The sequence below is a fragment of the Simochromis diagramma genome, unplaced genomic scaffold (assembly GCF_900408965.1).
Source record: "Simochromis diagramma unplaced genomic scaffold, fSimDia1.1 OVJJ01000753.1, whole genome shotgun sequence".
Classification (NCBI taxonomy): Eukaryota; Metazoa; Chordata; class Actinopteri; order Cichliformes; family Cichlidae; genus Simochromis; species Simochromis diagramma.
Window position 1 is genome coordinate 2528172 of NW_024387523.1, and position 19863 is coordinate 2548034.

The following is a 19863-nucleotide window of genomic DNA, read 5'->3' on the forward strand; positions in this document are numbered from 1 at the left end:
AAATAGTGGAGCGTTGCTTCGACTGACACGCGTGCCTGTGCCTTACTTTTACTGAACTTCCATTTTTAATATTTTATTAGTTTGGTACTGAGCACTGAGAAGCCGATATTTATGTTTATGTGTTGCACCTCCACAGTTAACAAATGCCAACACAGCAGCAGATGTAACAACTTGACTTTTATATGCAGTTTGTAGTTTTACCCCTAGTCCATTTCTGCTTGTATGCACTAACATCATTACCACCATATTATCAAAACTCAATAACGACAGACGGGTTCAGATTGACATTTACTTTTCAAAAAGTAAGTGACTTTCCATCAACCTGGTAATGACTACAATGGGGGCTTATCTCCCATATCTGATATCAAACGCAAACAGTGGCATAGTGTGCGGGTAAATTTCAATGAGAGCAGCGTGATCTGAGCATGACCTAAACTGGCACCTGGGGGGAAAGAGGGGAGAGTGTCAGTGTATACCGTCATGCTGAACGGCTTGGCTTTTCCACATTTTAAGCAACTTGGCAAAACATGAAACTAAATAAATCAACTTTGGTAAAAAGTCCTGTTTGTATTGGCCTCGACGTTCTCTGTCTCTGTGCACTCTGAGTCCAGATTCATAAGAGCGATTATTTGAGCAAATGAATGCTATTCAAATAATATGCCATTTGAACAGTCGGGGCTTATTCACTGTGAATTATTTGTGTTTTATAATCCCACACTATGCACACATAAAATTACTGGAAAGCATCAAACTGGTCAGCTGTGAAAAATCCGATTTGTTCATTAGTGGGGGGATGGGGAGGGGGATCAATATGCAGCTTCAATTGGACACGTACCACTACCAACAAAACTGAACTGAAAACCGAATATGCTATGAAATTGCAGCAGCGGTGAATGTTACGTTTTGGGCACTGGAGTACTACACAAACAAGTGTTTATAAATGTACACAAACAAACAGTCCTCTTAGCCTGAAAGGAGCGTCGTTAGAGGGCAAAACCTGTCAAATAAATCATTAGTCGGATAAACCACCCTGTTCTGTTTGACCTGAAAATCTTTTTGGACTGATGGTGCGCATCGAGGAACCCGACCAAAAAACATGCCCTTATCCTCTCTTTGCACTTCATGCACAGCTACCAGTGCGTTTGAAATCCAAACTGATCATCACAAGCATGCTTGCTGACATTATACAATACGCTTGCATTTACAGAAAGACTCTCGGAAATGTTAAATGTCCAGTTGGACTACTCTACTGATGTCGCCTTATTTTTAATCTACAGACTAAAGCATTTGGCAAAACATATCCGAGTATTTTGCTATGAAAATATGTTATTTAGCAAAGACTACTGGGCTACAAGCACAATCCATTTTATATCCCAGAGTGAACTTGCAATCTATTTTTGTGTGTTTACAGATCTGTTATGGACAAGCTTCTATTACAAATATTATTCAAGTAGTCTAATTGCTAGAAACTTATATTACAGGTTCCTTTAAGTTTATTTAGAAAACATACAAGAAGGTGGTGCAGTGTTTGGCAGAAGGTAAAAAATATGTGGTTGCAGCAGAGGTCAGAAATAGAAACTTCACTGAAAACATGGTTAATCTATTTTTGCTTTAAAATGCTTTCATTGAATTTTCCTATTAAAAAAAATAGCAGGGCTTGAGTGAATAATCAGAAAACACCCAGATACATAAACCCAAAATGTAAACTATCAATATTTTGCCTAAACCGTCACTATAAAAAAAATCATTAAATCAACATATTAACAACAATGGTGCAGAGGTACCTCCCACACAGGACTTTCCATCCTCCCAGGAGGAACCAGGCGAGGCCACTCTGTCTCTGATTGACTCTGGCCCGGGGTAGAGTCTGGTAGTCGCTCTCGTCATTCTCAAAGCCTTCCTCCGACATCATCAGGGGCATTTCATCCAAGTTAGAGGGCTCATCTTCTAAAGAGTATCTGAAAGAACAGTAAGCTGTGTTAGGAAGACTCAGTTACTCTGAACGAGGGTAAGTATGTGTGTTGGAGAACAATTTTAGAAACATGCTGAGATGGATAAACAATTTAAATATAAAATTATGACAACACGATAAAGCAACTCTTGTGCTTCATTCCTTTTTGTAACAGTGTTTTCATTTGTTTTAGTTGTAAAATTCAGCATCTCATAACTGTGCCAACCACTGCACATGAAGTCTGATGTGTACAACTCAATCTGTGGTCTCAATCTTGTGTTCAGATTGTGTCCAAAAACACAAATTAATAAGGTCATAAGTATTCACATTCTCTGCTGAGACTGTACTAAAAATAAATAAATGAATAAATTTTGAAAAAAAACCTGTCAAAGTTCACTTTACTAGTTTAAAAAAAGAAAAAAGTACTCTATTCATTACATTAAACTCAACCTTTTTAATCTTAAATCGTAAAAACAGTATATCCAAGCAGTGTGAACAAGTAACAGCATCTATGACCAACTTTACACTTAGGGAAATCTCAAGGTAAAAAAATAAATAAATACTAAAAAAGCACTTCAAAGTACAAGATGTGCAAGATTCAGTGAGAAAAGCCAAGATTAAAGCTAGGTAGAAGGGCAGAGCCAACAGCACTTTCACATAATAAACACTAAAAAACACTGTTGAGAAGATATACTACCTTATTCATGAGACGCCCTCTAATAAATGTCTAGATTCTTATAAGAAAAAACAAAAAAAAACAAAAACACATTGTGGTCACGTCAACCCTGCAATGACCTCAATAATATTTATAGTGACGTTGCCAGATTACGTGATGAAAATGAGGATGCCAATTAAATATAGCAGTAAAAGATTCAGAGTCTCATATCAGCAACAGGCAAAAATAAAGCTGAAAAGATTAATAACATTTTTCTGATCAATGTCACATACAAGTACTGATCTTCCATGTATTATACTGAGGTGGATGTTCTGAGTAAATAAAATTTACTGTATTAAAAAAAAAAAAAAAAAAAAAAACTAACAAACAAATCTGAATTTAATTCAAATTTAACATCATTCAGTTTTACCATTTGGGGAGGGTTTGTGTTTTGCTTAGATTTCTTTCTTTTTTTTTTTTTTACTTAAACTTCAAATCTCATTTTAGAAACCAGAACTTATTTTTATCAAATACATTCAGAAAAAAAAAATACAATATAAGCAGACTGAAAGGTCACTCCACTGTACAAGAGTGTCCTTTATTGAAAATAAATAAATAAACGTGGACATGCGCGCAAGCAAACGTAGCATGAGCAGGATTAAGAGCTTAAGGTCCAAACTCACAGATGCGGCCCTCCCCAGCAGTAAAACATTTAGACGCCTGCTGTAGCCTGACTTTGTTTGAGCTGAGAGCGTCTGCAACTTTAGTTGAAGGACCGGAGATAATGCCACTTGGTTAAGAGGACTTTCTGCTACAAAATAACCTGTTACCTATTTATAACCCATATGAACAGAAACTCCCAAAGCTCTGTTTCTGAACAAGGGAAGAAGGTGTGCACCACCAGGCTTGGCTGGTTTATACATTCACTTCATTGTCTCCACAAAATCAACACCCTCTATGATGATGGTGTTTTCCATAAAATACAACCCTATTAACACAATTCAGCCTCACCACAAATAGAAATAGAAATTTTACAAGAGTACAATTCATCATACAAATCATAAAACAAATATTTGTTATAATTATTTCTTGTGTAGCAACTACTACCAGTTAATGAATTTGTTTGGTTCCTCACTTCTAAAAATCACAGTTTGGACAGATCACAGTCCAGACCATTCCCCCCCCACATGCTTATAGTATTTGTTTCTTTATTTATCATTAAAAAAAAAAAAAAAAAGTATTTTCTGTCAAATAAAATTTGGTAGAACTAATCTTAAAGTTTGTTTCATTTATATGAGATTTTGAACAAATAAAAAAAATAAATAAAAATTGCAGCGCTTTTATTTGTAAGTCGAACAACATCTGAGCCAAGAGAAACATGCCGGTAACAAATACTGTAACTTAGCCAAACAGGAATCTGTTCATGCTTATATCCTGTCATGATACACCCATATTTCTGCACAGCAAAGTGCTTATCACATATAGTTTGGTACGAAAAATAAAGTTCCTCATACAACATCCTGATCATTTTCAAATAACTGAGTCATAATATTTGAGAAGACAGTTCTCCTGAGTTGTTCAAAGTTTTCTTTTGGCACTTTGAGCATCAAAAGGAGGTGCCATTTATTCTAAGGGACTACAACAGGGGGTTCATGAATATGGCATTTACTTTTTTTAAACACCAAAACGAGTATCCTACTCTTTCTGTTAAATGAAGGTAAGCTAAATAACTCTGTCTCTATATAGTAATGAAGTTCAGCTGCAAGCAATTAATTTTTTAATTGTCATATAAGAGTGTAACCCAGTTCATTTTTGTAGCAACAATTTACAGATGTCCACTAAAAAACACACAAACACACACACACACACACACCAAGTTATTATTTTAAAAGTCCAGTTACATGCATACACATACCAAATGTGTTTGAGTGATCACGGCTATTGAAAATATAAACTGCTTATTAAAATAACATAAGTGAGTGAAGGTATTTAGTATTGCAGGCCTGCTGATGGATGGATTAAATCCCTAAAGAAGTTTGATAAACTGTAACACCAACAAATGTCCTGGATTTGCAGCATGATCTCAGGAGCCTTTTTATAGCATGAGGCACTAAACTGAATACATTTATGTTCAGCTGTATTTGCAAGAACCAGTTTGAGTTTATTACTATCAGAAAGAACAAACCTAAGAAAAGAGATTTTTTTTTAGGGTTAAAATGTAAGATTTAAGTCAGGATTTTGGCATTCAGTTGTCATGTCCAAAATTAAGGTTCTGACACTTGGGAATGCAAGATTTTCATTCAATATCTTCACAAGCACAGTCAAACACATGATGGTGTCACTGTAGGGGAAATACTGACATTCAAGAACAACTTCTAGTGAGAAACAAAAGTAAGACCTGTTCATTCAAATGCCTTAACACACTCAGCACTGCACTTCAGTGTCTTGTAAAAGTTGTGTATTGATCCTACACAGAGCTTTGCAGACTAGTATCCGCATGTTGCATCAGTGTGTTGTCATCAATGGTTATGTCAAAAATACAACAACTACTACTGGCTACTTTTTGTTTGTTTTGGGTGTTTCTTTCGATTACAGAAGTGAAAACATACAAAGAAACCAAATGTTCAAAACCACCAGAACAGTTCACTCCAACCACCATTTGTACTTCTTTATTTTTGACCTTTGATTCTTTTCACACTTTTTCCCCCTTCATGGTGAACTCTGCTGTCAATCTATTGTTTGTTCAAGCAAATCTTTCAATCAATCAGCACACATCCTGTGCATAGCATCACCACCTTCAGAGTAAGCAGTGTTTTTTTTGTTTTTGTTTTTTTAGAGGACTGCATCCAAGGACACTTGCATTTGTCACATACCCCAAATCCTTCCCTTCATAGCCAAAGACCCAGCTATGCCAAGTCTGAACCTGATGAGCAGAACAGTCGATACAGATACACAGATTTCTCAAGTTATAACTAAACAAACACTGATTGAATGACAATATGCAGGGAGATGAACTGTTAAAGAGGATAAGAAAAAAAAGACTGTTTTAGACAGATCTATAAACATATAGGTAGTAGTGTTAAACTGTAAATATTGTGCTCAAAGCTTTGAGTCATATGATCTGGGAAATGTTTCACTGTTACCAAAATGTGCGATATGTTTACACACCATTCGAACTTGCTAAAAAAAAAAAAAAAAGTGGATTATTAGCCACAGTGTTTCTTGCGATGGAACACCCACATCTGATTACATAATAACTCAAGCCTGTGGGAAACGTGGGCTGCTTTGTAAAAATGTTTTCTGCCTCTCCGGTGCAGCGTTGACGGTGTTGCCAACAGTTGCTCAGAGTGTCAGTGGGAAAGCATTCTCCATCAGCTTCAGGACAAATGCTTTGGAACAGTTTGAGAAAATCAGCTCTCATCATTCCTCTACAGGGATCAATAAACTGCCACATTAATTTCATCACTATCATGAGAAACGAGTTCAGCGTGGCAGAGGATTTTCCCAGGAAGTCCAAGTTTAAATGTGCTTTTAGCCATAGTAGGAGATATAGTAAAATTAGACACAACTTACAGGTCTTAGAAACAAAGTGGGATTTATTGTCCTGTCCTGAATCCCTGCCCCCGTGGCAACATAGCTGTTTGCGTTTTTACACTGGTGTGCGCTGGTGTTTCTGCTTCGATGCACTTCAAGTGAAACTAAGCTCTTTATTTTAGACTTGGTGCTGACAAATTTAGAGAAATAGACTCAGTCTAACATGAACTGCCAGAGCTACGCTGGCAGAATACTAGCCATTTTATCGGCATAATAAGCAAGCTAGATACAACTCTACCATCTTTCTTTCAGTGAGGTATCATCCCCTCACCCTTCGAGTCAGTCACAGCAGATAGATGCCCCTTGCTGGTTCTGCTGGATATCTGTTCCTGTTAAAAAGGAGTTCTACCTTCCTACTGTCGCCAAGTGTTAACCATAAGGGATCTGATTGGTGGGGTTTTATTTGTAATATCATATGGTTTTTACCCTTGAATGTAAATGCCTTGAGGAGATTACTGTTGTGAACTGCAACTATATAAAACTGAATACTTTTGCCTTTTAATATACTGCAGTTGAATTGCACATTACTACCACCCACTACAAAACACCTTTTACAGTTGCTGAGGTCTGTGATTTATGTGTGCACATGGGACAATACAATCCTTCTAAGGTTGTGCCACCTTCCACAATAATATGGGGTACATATTTTTACATTATAAAAATGTGTCATCAATGTGATATCAAGGATAGAGCTGTGCCAGGTGTTTACAATACTTAGTGCGAACAACAACAAGTGTAGCCCAGACATCTCTGACAGCAAGAGCCACATATCAGCCTCTGACGACTATTTAGAAACGAACTACTTCAACAGCCTCCAAAAAAAGCACAATGCTTTGCAGAATAAGCAAGAAAACTGTCTCTGCTAAAGGTGGAAACAAACTCGTTTCACCACTTGGAGCAAAAAACACACCATCCAGTAAAACCAGGCTATGAAAGACGAGATAATAGCAGCTGGTGAGGAGTGACCCAAAAGTAAACAAATGACTCACTGGAGCACTCACTAGTTGCACTTCATATGACAGGAAGAGCTAGTGGAAAAGTAGGGTTTTAAGCAACTGGCTGATAAGTCTGACCCAAGACACAACATCCCCAAGTATAAAATATATTTTAATTTCAATACTGTGGAGGCTCCTGAGATGTTGCATGGTTTATTTGATTTAGTTATTGTTGAACTAAAGGATAAAGCAGTTATGTTATAGTTTGACTTAAAATTCCCATTAAAAACACTACCTAGGCTACTTTTTTTTTTGCTTACAGTTGATTTAAACTGTGTTGCTACATATAATGTTTTGTCACTGTTATTGCATTGTAATGTTATTGCATTGTAATGTTATTGCATTGTAATGTTATTGCTTGGCACCTGGAGCATGTAGACTTGCTTAGCAGTCTGTCACCATGACTGAGCAATACAAAGAGCTGGAAATTCTGTTACTTTGAAGTAAATGCTGCCTGAACCTGTACCCTCATCAACACTTGAACCCTTTTCACCCACAACTTGATGTTTTTGGTAAAATGTGGTCCCTATTAGTGTAAAAAAAAGAATAAGATAAAGATAAAGCAGTCTTTTCACTACGGCATACCTGTCTTGTATTAGCAAGCAGTACCTCTCTGTTTCTCAGCCCATAAGGCATCTTAAACTGCTAAACCATCATGTACTACTAGAAAACCTTTAGATTTTTATACAAGTCCCTGTTTTGATTACTTGATTACAGTGGTGTACAGCACTCAAAAATCTACCATAGGAATTCAACTAGGTTGTAATCTTGTGTTATTGAAACTATAACATTCTAATACTCATTAAACTAACCAGCCAATCCTTGTGCCCTATGTGTGCTTGTGCATTGTCATCCTAAAGAAGATCACTAGATGTTTTTCACCACAGGAAGAAGAGAAATTTTTATTATTTTTGCCGTGACCAAAGGAGACAAGTGGACGTGAAACATACTAGGACATTTTCTACTTAAATCTTAACTTGGCCACCAAATTCTAACCCTGCAGGGGTCGAGGTTTTACCTTCCACCTTTAATTAGCCACTTGCCTATACGTTAACATGACCCAAAGCTATTTGCTGTGGATGCTCTTGAACTACAAGTACCTTGTTATGCGCCTACTTCGCTTCCTGTCCATTCCTCACCTTGAGGACTGTGTTAGCTCATCTTCCTCCATTCTGAAAGATGAGCAAGATGGTGAATCACGACTACAGAAAGTAACTATCTTCATATATCATGTGACGTAGTACGCCAGCACAGCTATCATGTGACTTTAAATGAAAATCCCGAGGGAACACAGCAGATAACTATCACTAACATATGCTACACTGACACTGACAGGGTGAATTATGGAACTTGTAAAAAAGCAAAAGTACATATTGCGCAGGTTTCAAGCTTTACCTGGGGCGGTGTGATAAAATCAAACAGCTGTCAAAGCAGAAACCGCTAATGAGCTGTCAACAGCACTACTAGCAAAACAAGCTAACAAGCACGACCCCCGTACACAGATCCGAGCCCCGGGAAGCAAAAGCAAAGCAAAAACACAAACGTGTCAGACAACAAGACTGTCGCTTTAGTGCGAGACAGAAAAAACAGCTCAGCTACCCCGTCCATACCTTGAAAGCCTGGCTGAGTTGTAATACGGGATTCTCTTCGAGTTCTTCCGCACCGGATTTAACGGGATGCTGTCAGCCATCTTGGCTGGGCAGTACCTATGCGATGCCACGCAAAAAGCGTAGGGATTTGTGCTGCATTCACGTGGCATTTAAAAATGTCGTAGTGATGCATGTCAAGCCAAGAAAAAATTGCTTTACTAATTTAACATTAGAGAGCACAGACTGGGTGGGCGGGGGGTTCATCTCACGCAACACTTGTTTTGCGCAGCGTGTGTGCAAAAAAAAAAAACAATAACAAAAATAAACAAAGTGGGCTTTTTCTGAATGTAGCAATGCGAAAACTGCGCTTTCAAGATGTAACCGAAGGTTGCACGCGGATTTAATCAGTGTAGTGAAATAATAAATATAGCTTACGCTAAAATAAGACTTTGGAGGATGATACGAAACTTTTAATAGGTGGTATATTTTGCATTACGCACCATATGATTTTGAAATTATTTGAGAAGCAGCTGTTCTAATCCGAATTTATAGAAACTACTTACCAAAATATACGCCTTTATTTTGTTCCTAAAGTTTTGAGTTGACACTGGCTGACATAGTCTCCCTTTATGAAATCTAGTGTTGACTGCTGACTTACTTTTCTGTTATTTTCTTTGATTTAAATAATTACAGAAAACACAACTCATTGACTGGTTTAAATACTACAATTATTATTATTATTATTATTATTATTATTATTACTGATGATTATTTTTAGATTTAATTGAAAACTTCAGACGTAGCTTTGCAGTTCTACTAAAATGATAAAATATAGTCAAGCTAAAGAATCAATTTGTTAAAGCTGTTAGTTTATGAGGGCCATTTTATTGTTTGCCAAAAAAAAAAATCCTTGCTGAAAGAGATAAAAGTAAATGAAAAAGCTTATTCTTGGCTGTGATTTCTAAGCAAAAAAAAAGTGCTGTAATAACTAAGGAGTGTCACGTATAGATCTGAACATACAGGTGGTGTGTTCTGATTTTATTCAGTCCGACTGTTGTTTAAGAAAGACAATTTCTCACCATAACACTGACAACGTATCTTTTCAGTTCATAGATGTGGATGTTTACGAGCATATTTTGTGCTTTGCTCTCACTGTAGCAGCAGCGGGCAGGTGTCCGGAGGAGAAAGCAGACTCTTTGCATTATTGATTATCGGACATATGTTCCCTTCTTCAGAGCAACCATACATCTAAGGAATTGTCAATTACAGTATGAGTTGAACAACTTCTTTACTGTGTAGAAAAACACATTCACAAATGACTGCAAAGTAAAATAGCAAAATGTGAATAACCTACTATTCTCTGTTGAGTCATAAAAAGTTCTTTTTCAAGTCTATATATAATACATAAGAACAAACAAGGTGTTTTACAAATATTTTAATGTCCATAATAACTTGCATAATTTCACAACGTTTGTCTTTTTTTCAATTGATTCCAATTTCTTTACTGTCATCAATCAGCAGAGAAAAATGTCTGTTGTTTCCCAGGTCGATGCCTGTCTTGGTTAGACTGGTAATTGGACCTCCTGCGGTGCTCACTCTGTCCATGCCTGCCGAGAGGGGGTGAAGCTGAGGGATGCCTCTGTTTTGGATCACCGAGATCTCGTTGTTCTTCATGGCCAAGCTGTTGGTGATAGCTGTCGCGTAACGGTTCCAGAATCCTGGGTCTACATTCATGGCTCGAGCTGCCAGGTCCTTCTGAAACATCTCTCCAAACTTCACTGCCTCTCCACCCAGCAAAGCCATGGGGTTGTCCACAGAAAGCCGCCGGCCTCTCCTTGCCGGTGCATTGTTCCACATGTGAGTTCCCATATGAACCTGAAAATGGCATTTAAAGTGTTATGTGGTAATCTTTTTCAAAATACAAACATAGTTATATATCACCTATAGGACAGCTGACAGTTTATTCATGTTAGATCTTTTGATTTTTTTCAAACACACCCTGATGGTTCAAATAGATTTATTTAAACGTCATTTTTAGGCTCTGACAAAATAAAAGTTTGAACAGCAAGTTTTTATTGTTTGATCCAGAATCGATTTGTTGGTTAATAATTAATCAGAAACCTTTCTGATTATTCAATACTGTAAAATAATTGTTTGTTTTTGGACAAAAACAAACATTATGAAGGTGCAATCTGGGGTTCTAAGGAATTCTAATGGGAATTACTTTTGATACTTCTTAACATTTAAGAAGTAAAAGTAATAATTAGTTATGATTTTTAAGATCCAAGTGGTGAATAGCAGAGATTTTGTCAGTGTTAGTATGATGTTGCACTAAATGATGAACAAAGTTTTAATCCTACAGAAACCTGTATAGTCTAAGCAGTCTTTTATTTTGAAAGGTGCATGATTTAAGCTTCCATCGATATGCTTCCTAATTCGCATTAATGGATTCTTATAAGCAAAGATACCATGTAGAGAAGAATATGTATGCTTGGTAAATGTTCTGTTTTCGTTTAGTTCATCTGTCTCTGTTTTTCAATATGGACTGTTTTACTTGGAGACACATTTGAACAAGAGATCCTCTGAATGCTTTGTTTCTCTAAAACTGAAACCAGGTTCTTGGTCTAAAGGATTCCCGTCTTGCAGGAAGTCTTGTCTTATCCAATATTCAACACAGTAAAATGAGTCCTGGTTCACCTACTGTGCACTTTTTAAAACTTAATAGCAATAGGGAACAGTTTTCCTTGATAAGGTCCTAACACAACACAACACAACACAACAGAAAAAACATCAGTTTTTATCTACCTTCAGATTGCCTTTTGTGGTGAAAGCTCTACCACAGATCGAGCAGACAAACGGTTTCTCTCCGGTGTGAGTCCGCTCGTGGATCTGCAGGGCGCTGGCTGAGGAGAAGTTCTTCCCACAGACATTACAGTTGTGCTGCTTTGGGGTTCGCCGAGGAGGCGCAGGGCCTAGCAGGGAGGTCATACCTGGGCTACCAACTGACGGATACGCTGGGGTGATGTGGATGCTAAACGGAGGATGGTGCCCTTCCATCGGGGTGCTCGGTTGACTGTGGCCATTCACCTCAGTTTTTATCAAGCCCGATGAAGTGCTGGTAATCAGGCTTGGAATACTTTGACCTGCAGCTGAAACAAAAGCATAGAGTATAAAGTTATCTTTACAAAACTAAACTGTTTTTTAAGGTTATTATAATAAACATTTACATGGCATTTTTAGCTTACCTCTCTCTCTGCTCAGCTGGAATGACATACTGTAAGGCATCTCCTCTTTCACACATAGTTTGCCGGGCTGTGTTCCTCTCGGCTCTTGGGCAGCTGCTGGTGCAGAGGCAGGAGACTCAAATTGCTCTCTCTTCACTGAGGCTGCCAAAGGCTCCTGGGATTCTGGCCTGCTGTTGTCAACTGCCGGTGATTTGATCGTCATGCTTTCTGAGTTGCTTTGAAAGGGAGACGCTGATACACAAGGCGAACAGGAGGACTCGGACACATGTGGGCTGTTTTCACTACAGTTCTCCACCCTTTTCTCTGATAAAGCGCCTTCAATATTGAGCTGGCTGCTGTCTTTAAAACCATTAGTTAGGGGTTTTGTACCAAATGACTGGTTTAGGCTTACAGCAGAGTCAATCATTCTCATTTGTCTCTCCAGAGCTGCTATACTTGACACAATGGCTAAAGACTTGGGGGGAGAATTACAATCAGAGATTAAGGGTTTAGATGTATATACGCCTTCCTCCATATTTTCCACTTCCTCTTCACCATCCTCATTATCCTCTTCCATTGAAATATCATCAATGAGGTCATTGCCATTGCTGCTCAGGCTGTCAAAGTTGTTCTCATTGAAAGACACGTTGCTGTCCACCTCCTGCAGCCCGTCCACCGCGGCTGACTCTGAAATCTGCCCAACCATGTGCATGCGGATATGCTGCTGAAGAACAACAGCGTTGGTGAACTTCTTCTGACAAATGGGACACGAGTGTTGCACCTGCACTGGGAGAGTTTCTCGGTGAACGCCAATGTGAGTCTTCAGGTTTCCTTTGGTGGTGAAAGCCCTGCCGCACACTTTGCATTTAAAGGGTCTTTCGCCTGTGTGGATGCGATAGTGCATCTTGAGCGCGCTCTGACAGCTGAGGACACGGTGACAGAGGACACACTGGTTGGGATCTGTAATCTTTTTGTCAATATTCTCCACCAGCTGCTGAAGCTTTGAGGTCTCAGATGTTTGCATAGAATCCAGGAGGCCACACGATGGGAGTCTTATTTCGTCTGAGTTTAATGAGAGAGAAGGAGAGTTGGAGGCAGGAGATGCTGAGGCGATGGGTTCAGGTGTGGTGGTCACAGATGGGATGGTGGTGCTGGTTGTTTCAGAGGCAAGGTTGGGTCTCAGATTACTGGTGCAGCTCTGGGGCAGGTGCACCCCCTCTGTTTTCAGCACACTGGAGGCTTCTAAAACGGGAGAGAAACGAGCCTCGCTGCCTCTGTGGTTAGGTGACACAGATACACATTCACCAGGAGCTGGCTCATAGGAAGATTTAACAGATGGTGTTACACTTACAGGGTCATTTGAGCCTCCGATACTAGTAATAGTGGAGGAAAGCGGAAGACCCAGAGTGGCTGGCAGAGTTGCTACAACCGGCTTGCTATCCAGCCAGGAGGAGACAGGTTTTTCTGGAGGGATGGACATTCCATAGGGAATCCCAGAACTTGTTGGCACATTATCCAGATATTCTGGCACTGGGAAGGGGTTCATCTGAATATGAGGATACTTCTCTTTGTGCCGTTGAAAGTGCACCTTTAAGTTCCCCTTTGTAGAAAATCGGTTGCCGCAGATGTTGCATTTGAAGGGCCGCTCTCCTGTATGGGAGCGCAGGTGGATCTGCAGAGCACTGTCGCTGCCAAACACTTTGGCACAGAACCTGCATTTATGCTTGAAGAAGGGCTCCTCTGGGCTGGGCTTCGTTTCGAACAAGGACACATTAGGCAGTTTCGCTTTCCTGTGCTTCATCAAGGCTGCGAGAGGGTCAAGTGCATTAGCTGTGGCGGCAATGCTAGCCAGGGGATTGGGAAAAATGACGCTGCTGGGGGGGCTCTGAGGTAGAAATGGCAGGCTAGAAGAAGAGCTGAGTAGACTGCTCTGTGCCAGCGAAATGGGGCTGGAGGAGCTCAGTGTCTGAGTACTGCTAACACTGCTGGTGTGTGAGCCTGTGTAAGGAGGCAGCAACGTGGAGATGCTGCTGCTGCAGCTGGAGAGAGATGGGGTCGTGTTTTCTGAGGAGGCTGAGGTACATGTGACATCCTTAAATGTGGGCTGTCCACATATAGTTTGTGAGGGCAGGGTTTGCGACTTTTCAAGCACAGAAGACAAAGAAACAGCCGCCTGTCCGTTAATGGCGGAGGGAATCGTTCCTGACAGTGGCAGGACGGGAGGAGGGATGATGCCTTGTGAGGGGAAAGGGTTAGGAGCCAAAGACAGGGACCTGGAGACTGGGTTTAATGCTGCTTGTGTTGGTTGTCTGTTCATGACAGCTACCTGGCTGCAGATCTGCTCTATAAGCTGCAGCTGGTGGACCTGTTGTTGCTGCAGAGCTAGCAGGTGTTCCAGGATCACCGGGATAGCTGCTGAAGCGGCCTTCCCTCCTGGACCGCTGCTGTTGATCCCCTGGGAAAACTGGGCAACAGCCACCCTGGTGCTGTGAAGGATCTCAAGTGTCACGTTGGTGCTCGGCATGCTGTAGCTGGCAGCTGCAGACATCTGGGAAGGAGTGGACTCAGCTGAATCCGGGGGATGGGGGCTAGGCGTTGTAGTGTATTTGTCCTGTGGGCAATGTTCAAGCTCCATAGCTTCATCCCGCTCCCTCCCTTCCTCCAAATTATCCAGACTGTCGTTGTCATTCACCAGTGTTTCTCCCAGCTCAAAGCCGGCATCCGTGGACTCTGCAGCAGATGAGTCACTGGACGCTACGCTGGGAACTGGAGACGGCCCGACAGGAGATTCCTCCGGTGCAGGCATCCCCTCGCTGTCCTTCACTATCAGCACCAAGGGATCCTCAGTGCAGACTTTGTGGTGCTCTAACAGTTCGGTCCAAGTGAAGAACTGAGCACAGCATTTATCACAGATGTGTGTTTCCTCACTGTCTTCATTGGCCTTCTCTCGCTCCATGCCAGCCAAAATCCCTGAGAAGGAAAAAAAACAAGAGTAGAATGGGAAACTGATCACTGAATGTCCCGATGTTTCGTCAGTGGGACGAATTTTCTCTATATCACCTTTCACCTATGGTCCCTTCCCCCTCTCACTCGTGCGTGCACACACACACACACACACACACACACACACACACACACACACACACACACACACACACACACACACACAGCGGTGAGTCCATCTTTCCAATCTCGTGTTGTGCGGACAACCATTGTTTAACTCCACTGAACGTTGAAATCCACAAGACACCCTGCAGCGTCCAAAGATAACAAACATGTCAAGCTGAAACGGGACGGTTTGTCAAGGAATTATCTAAAACAAATTTAGATTAAACTGCATATGTGCTGTAAACGTTATGCACACACGTGCATTTGTATGTGAGAACAAATTATGAACCACAGGAGGAAAGGTTTGGGGCATTTTAAGGTTTATTTTTAATATAAAAAACTGCATTTAACCAAAGACCATGCTCAGCTACTTCAAAGTTTACAGCTGTGGAGTGTGTGTTCATTTTTAATGAGACGTGACTCTAAAAGACTGCTTTTAAGTGTCTGACAGAAGTTTTCAACTCACACTTAAAGTAAAATTAAAGTAAAAGTAAAAGTAAAGAGTGCGCGAAAACACATATTTGTCAAAATTTCTATTTGGAAAAAGTGAAGTGAATTAACCTAAACTTAAGAAAACGGTTGTAACATTTAATAATCTACACAACCTGAAACACATGTTATACCCTGATTGTTATTAAAACATCGTGTTCGCTCTCAGGGTCTGATAAATTTCATTGTCTTCTCAAATTTCTACAGGAACACAGCTGTGAATCTGCATCAGCAACACATATCTCTTTTTTATTTTTGTATTTCATGCATCTAAATACCAAAAATACAAAATACATATAAAAATAGAAATACTAAAAAATATCCCAACGTGAACAGGACGTAAGAGCGTGCCTTGTCGTCCTCGTTTCCAGACTTTTACTGATGTATTTTCTCATATTTTAGCACAATTCTTTATTTTGAAATCTTCATTTCATTTTGCCCCGTTTCAGTAGCTGATATGTGACATTCCTTATGACGGGATTTCACACTTTATGATCACTGTTGCATCTGTTCAGGTTTTGCCCCATTAGGAAACAGACAGTAATGCCAGATGGGAAGTTTTGGGGAAATCACTACTGAATTATTGCACATATATCCGGGTATTGCTACACTAATTTAAGGATAACAATTTTTAAAAACTGACTATTTAGACGGATGGATATTTTCAGGGATTAGGAACGACTGTAATTGGATTTTGTTAACTGAGTATCTTTACAAACTTCCATTCTTGTAAGCATCACACGTTAAAGACACGTTCACAGGGGCTGTCAGCGTTTTTTCCTTTAGCAAACTAAATGTGAATTTTAAATAATTTTAGATTGAAAGATGCGTGTTTGTGCTAAATTTGACACGAACGTGTGTCTGTGTGGCCCCATATGTGCACAGAATTCGTGTGTGTGTGCACACGCGTGTGTGTTTGTGTTTCCGACTTAAATCAATAAACTCCAATTATCACATTTCACCACCTAAAAGAATTACTCCCAGTGTGCTGGAGCTAAAAGCAGCCGGAGACGTCTGTTATATTTACAATTATACGAACACACTGAACAAATCCTCACGCAAACACGCAGAACAATGTCTGCATTAAGGAGGAAATTAGTTCACTAACCTATTATAGACATGTAGCTCCAAATGTGGCACGTCAGAGATTTTATAAAAAGAATTTTTTACAGACTTTTTTTTTTCAATTTAAGAAGTAAGAGTGTAACCAGAGCAGAGTAGAAAAATCTATTTGAAAGTCAAACTTGTCATGGGTAAATAATCAGAGTCCTTGCCTCACAAAGTGGGTGGTCTGAGGATCACCAGGGCGATTCAGCAAACACAGGAGTGAAAACACTTCCACTGTTTTAGCACAGGATTTTGTCTGCTCTCTGTAAGATTTACTTCCAATGAAAACAAAGAAAAGATCGGATTTGATTTAAACCTTTAAATATATTTCCAAATGTAATAACACGTGATGGGAATTTATTTAAAAATGTCACCCTCACTCAATCCATAATGTCAGGAACAGTAAACAGATTTATGTTGGTTTCTTGTGTGGTTTGGCGATGAGAGGAGAGAGGGAAAAAAAAAAATCATGAAGCTGCAGCTGAAAAGCAAACAGATTCGCAGCCCAGCATTAATGCTTCTGTGACTCTCTGCGCGACCTCTGGGTCGCAGAGGTCAATGGTTCAGATGTACTAATTGTATTGTGATCCAGACATGGACCACTTGCCCCTCTCAGGGTGATGCTGCCAAAGGTTAAGTCAGCAGGCTCAATCAAAGCCCAGCTCATAGTGGCGGAGCCCCCTGCTTGGCTGGAGGGCGGTGGGAGGGCCCGAGTCAGGAGGGCCTCTTCCACACTCGACACCTTTTCACAGCCACGCATAAAAACAAAGTCACATATAATTCAATGAAAAATACGCAACAAAAACGGCGATGATGATAAAAATTGCGATTCCACCAGTGAAGCTGATTTTTTCATTTACAGGCCTTTTACTTTTCAGGGTTATGCAAACAATAATAAAAAACCCTCCATCAACATTAACATAATTAAAATAAGTCAAATGAATGATATTACATCAGCATTATTTGGATGAATTTATATTTACGACCCTGGTGGAATGTAAAAGTATTTCAGCTGATTCTGCACCAAATTGAGAGGCCAAAGATTAATTTTAAAATTCTGTTAAATTTCAGTAAACATTTTGGCCTCTTCCAGCAGTTTAAAGGTTGATTTACACTTAAAATATTAATGCTGATACAATTTAATGCTCAGCTTCTTTGTTGATTAAAAGGTTGAATAGGGATTTCCTGCAAGCACACCAGATTAAATCCTGACACTGAAAATATACAAGATAGGACTTATAGTGTACTCTAACATGGGATGGTCATATGTTTTAATGATTTTGTTCTGTTTACAAATGATATGAAATGCGCTGATAATCCCTAGTCATTATTTTATTCATGGACTTCCCTAATGTTATAATTAAAAACTTTAAATCAATATACATATATATTTAAAAAAGGGTCTTGACTTACTTAAACGTCTTACTTTATTAAGAAGCTTCTTTTAAGACTATTTCTATTTGATTTATAATATGAATGTTTATCATTAAAAGTTTAATAGTTGGCAGGAGGACTTTGCCCCCCAAATTAAAAAAATACACTAAAATAAAATAGGAACATAATGTGAAACAAAATATAAGATTTCCGTGCGTTTCTTGCTTCATGTGGGGGTTTTGTTTCGGCGCAGTCCTTCACAGCAGGTCCTGTTTCTTCAACATTTAAACACCAAGCAAATAAACTATTACATTGAACTTGGTTCATGAAGAAAAATGTTAAAAGATTTCAGTCTACAGTTGCCACTCCATATTGTGTCAACATATTCTCCAGCTGTTAAATCTCGACCTGCACGAGTCAAAGTAAAGTTAAAACTAAATGAAAAAAGCTTCCTTGTGATCAAATCATGAACTTTTTCGGATTTTATCTTTAAAAAGTTTCCCTAATGAGACTTGAAAGCTAAAAAGTGTGATACAGAAATGATGCTAAAATAAAAGGTGTGTTTCCGCAGAAAATGGTAAGTAAAATTGTTTAAATTAATTTGCATTCTATTTTATTTTACAAATTGCCTAAAAAGTTTTTTTTGTAACAGAATAAATCATTTTGAATAAACCGTCTAAGACGACAGTTCTTCTTCACGCAGCAGCCTAAAACCCCCCTGAAAAGTCGTCCAAAGCTCCCCGGACACTTACCATTATTGCAGAGCAGTCCGGTCTGTATCGCCTCCTCATCTGACTTGAGGTGCTGCGGCTTGGCTTGCTTTCGCCGGGACATGTTGATCTGTTTGTGCGCCTCGCTGCTGCCTTTCGCCGAATCATCTACAAGCAGCGAATGGGACGCTTCGTGGAGAGCGGGTTCGGTGAAATAAGAGATCGGAGGATGGTGTTGATGCCCGAGTGCAGATTGCGCATGTCAGTGTAATTATGATGGAGGAAGGATAATGCTTTTACGACTCTAGCTGCCTTTCGATGGGTGATTGGCTGCCGTCCAGCCAACTCACGGTAGATATGGAAATGAGGGATGGTGTTTAATAATAATTAGTTCACTTCCTGTCCGGTGTGCGGCTGATTTTACGCACATCTCCGAGCAGCCAACACGGTTTAGTCCGATCTGAACTCCTGAGAGTCTTAAGCGTTTTGGAACGGTCTTGGTTTTAACTCTGTGGTCAAATGCTGCATCTTTAGATAGTCCGTTTGAGTCTAAGATTGTTTTATTTCCTTTCTCAGCTCTTGGATTGGCTTAGACATTCCACTTTGAGTTGACTCCTCGGGAGGTGGATGGCTCGATGTCCCAGCTGAATCCCTCACACACACTCGCGGCAAAAGCGTAACACTAGCAGGAGCACCCTCAGAGAAAATAGGCTGAACACCTAAAACTGCCTCAAGCCCAGAATCAACGCGACGGAAGAGGTAACTCCCTAACAGATCAGATTTCGCAGGATTGGATACGTGCGTAAAGTCAAACTTTGTGCGTAAAAATCTCACTCAGGTCGTACGTAGATCCGATCTCACACTGGTGACTGTCGGAAGTGAGACTCCCTGGTTTATCCGAGCTACCGGCGCTCTCCTTGTTGCCTCCGCCTCCGGTCCATCATTAGATGCCCTTCAGCCGCCTGCGATAGGCTACTGCCAGGATACCACAGGAGGTGTTGGAGCCCTTGCTTCATTTGTTACGACCTCCCACAATTTGGCGCCATAATAGACTGAAAAATGTGTCG

General features: G+C 39.9%; 2 protein-coding genes across 4 annotated transcripts in view; both read right to left on the reverse strand.

Annotated features, from left to right (window-relative positions):
* atp9b (ATPase phospholipid transporting 9B) overlaps nucleotides 1–8936 on the reverse strand; it is a 41203-nt gene extending 32267 nt beyond the window's left edge. For 2 of the 3 annotated variants that reach the window (XM_040020748.1, XM_040020749.1), the window contains exons 1-2: nucleotides 8806–8936; nucleotides 1785–1958 (exon numbers count right to left, since the gene is read on the reverse strand). In XM_040020748.1, coding sequence (XP_039876682.1) covers nucleotides 1785–1958; nucleotides 8806–8885 — 254 coding nt within the window. In that variant the 5' untranslated portion in view covers nucleotides 8886–8936. Of the gene's footprint in view, nucleotides 1–1784; nucleotides 1959–8295; nucleotides 8368–8805 lie in introns of all 3 variants that reach the window. The other variant, XM_040020750.1, reaches the window with a different exon arrangement.
* A 726-nt stretch (nucleotides 8937–9662) lies between these two features.
* On the reverse strand, nucleotides 9663–19641 carry sall3b (spalt-like transcription factor 3b). Its single transcript, XM_040021243.1, has 4 exons — nucleotides 18839–19641; nucleotides 12030–14978; nucleotides 11590–11933; nucleotides 9663–10659 (listed from the first exon to the last, which is right to left on the reverse strand). Exons 1-4 carry the CDS (start codon nucleotides 18918–18920, stop codon nucleotides 10267–10269), a joined length of 3768 nt encoding a protein of 1255 aa, XP_039877177.1. The 5' UTR covers nucleotides 18921–19641; the 3' UTR covers nucleotides 9663–10266.
* Nucleotides 19642–19863: the final 222 nt, after the last annotated feature.

What these genes read in the sequence shown, in the direction of transcription:
- sall3b (XM_040021243.1), bottom strand. Translation starts at nt 18,920, where the DNA reads ATGTCCCGGCGAAAGCAAGCCAAGCCGCAGCACCTCAAGTCAGATGAG. An exon ending in CGGACTGCTCTGCAATAATG is followed by an intron (nt 14,979 to 18,838) that starts GTAAGTGTCCGG and finishes TTTCCTTCTCAG; the next exon opens with GGATTTTGGCTGGCATGGAG. An exon ending in CCACAAAAGGCAATCTGAAG is followed by an intron (nt 10,660 to 11,589) that starts GTAGATAAAAAC and finishes TGCCATTTTCAG; the next exon opens with GTTCATATGGGAACTCACAT.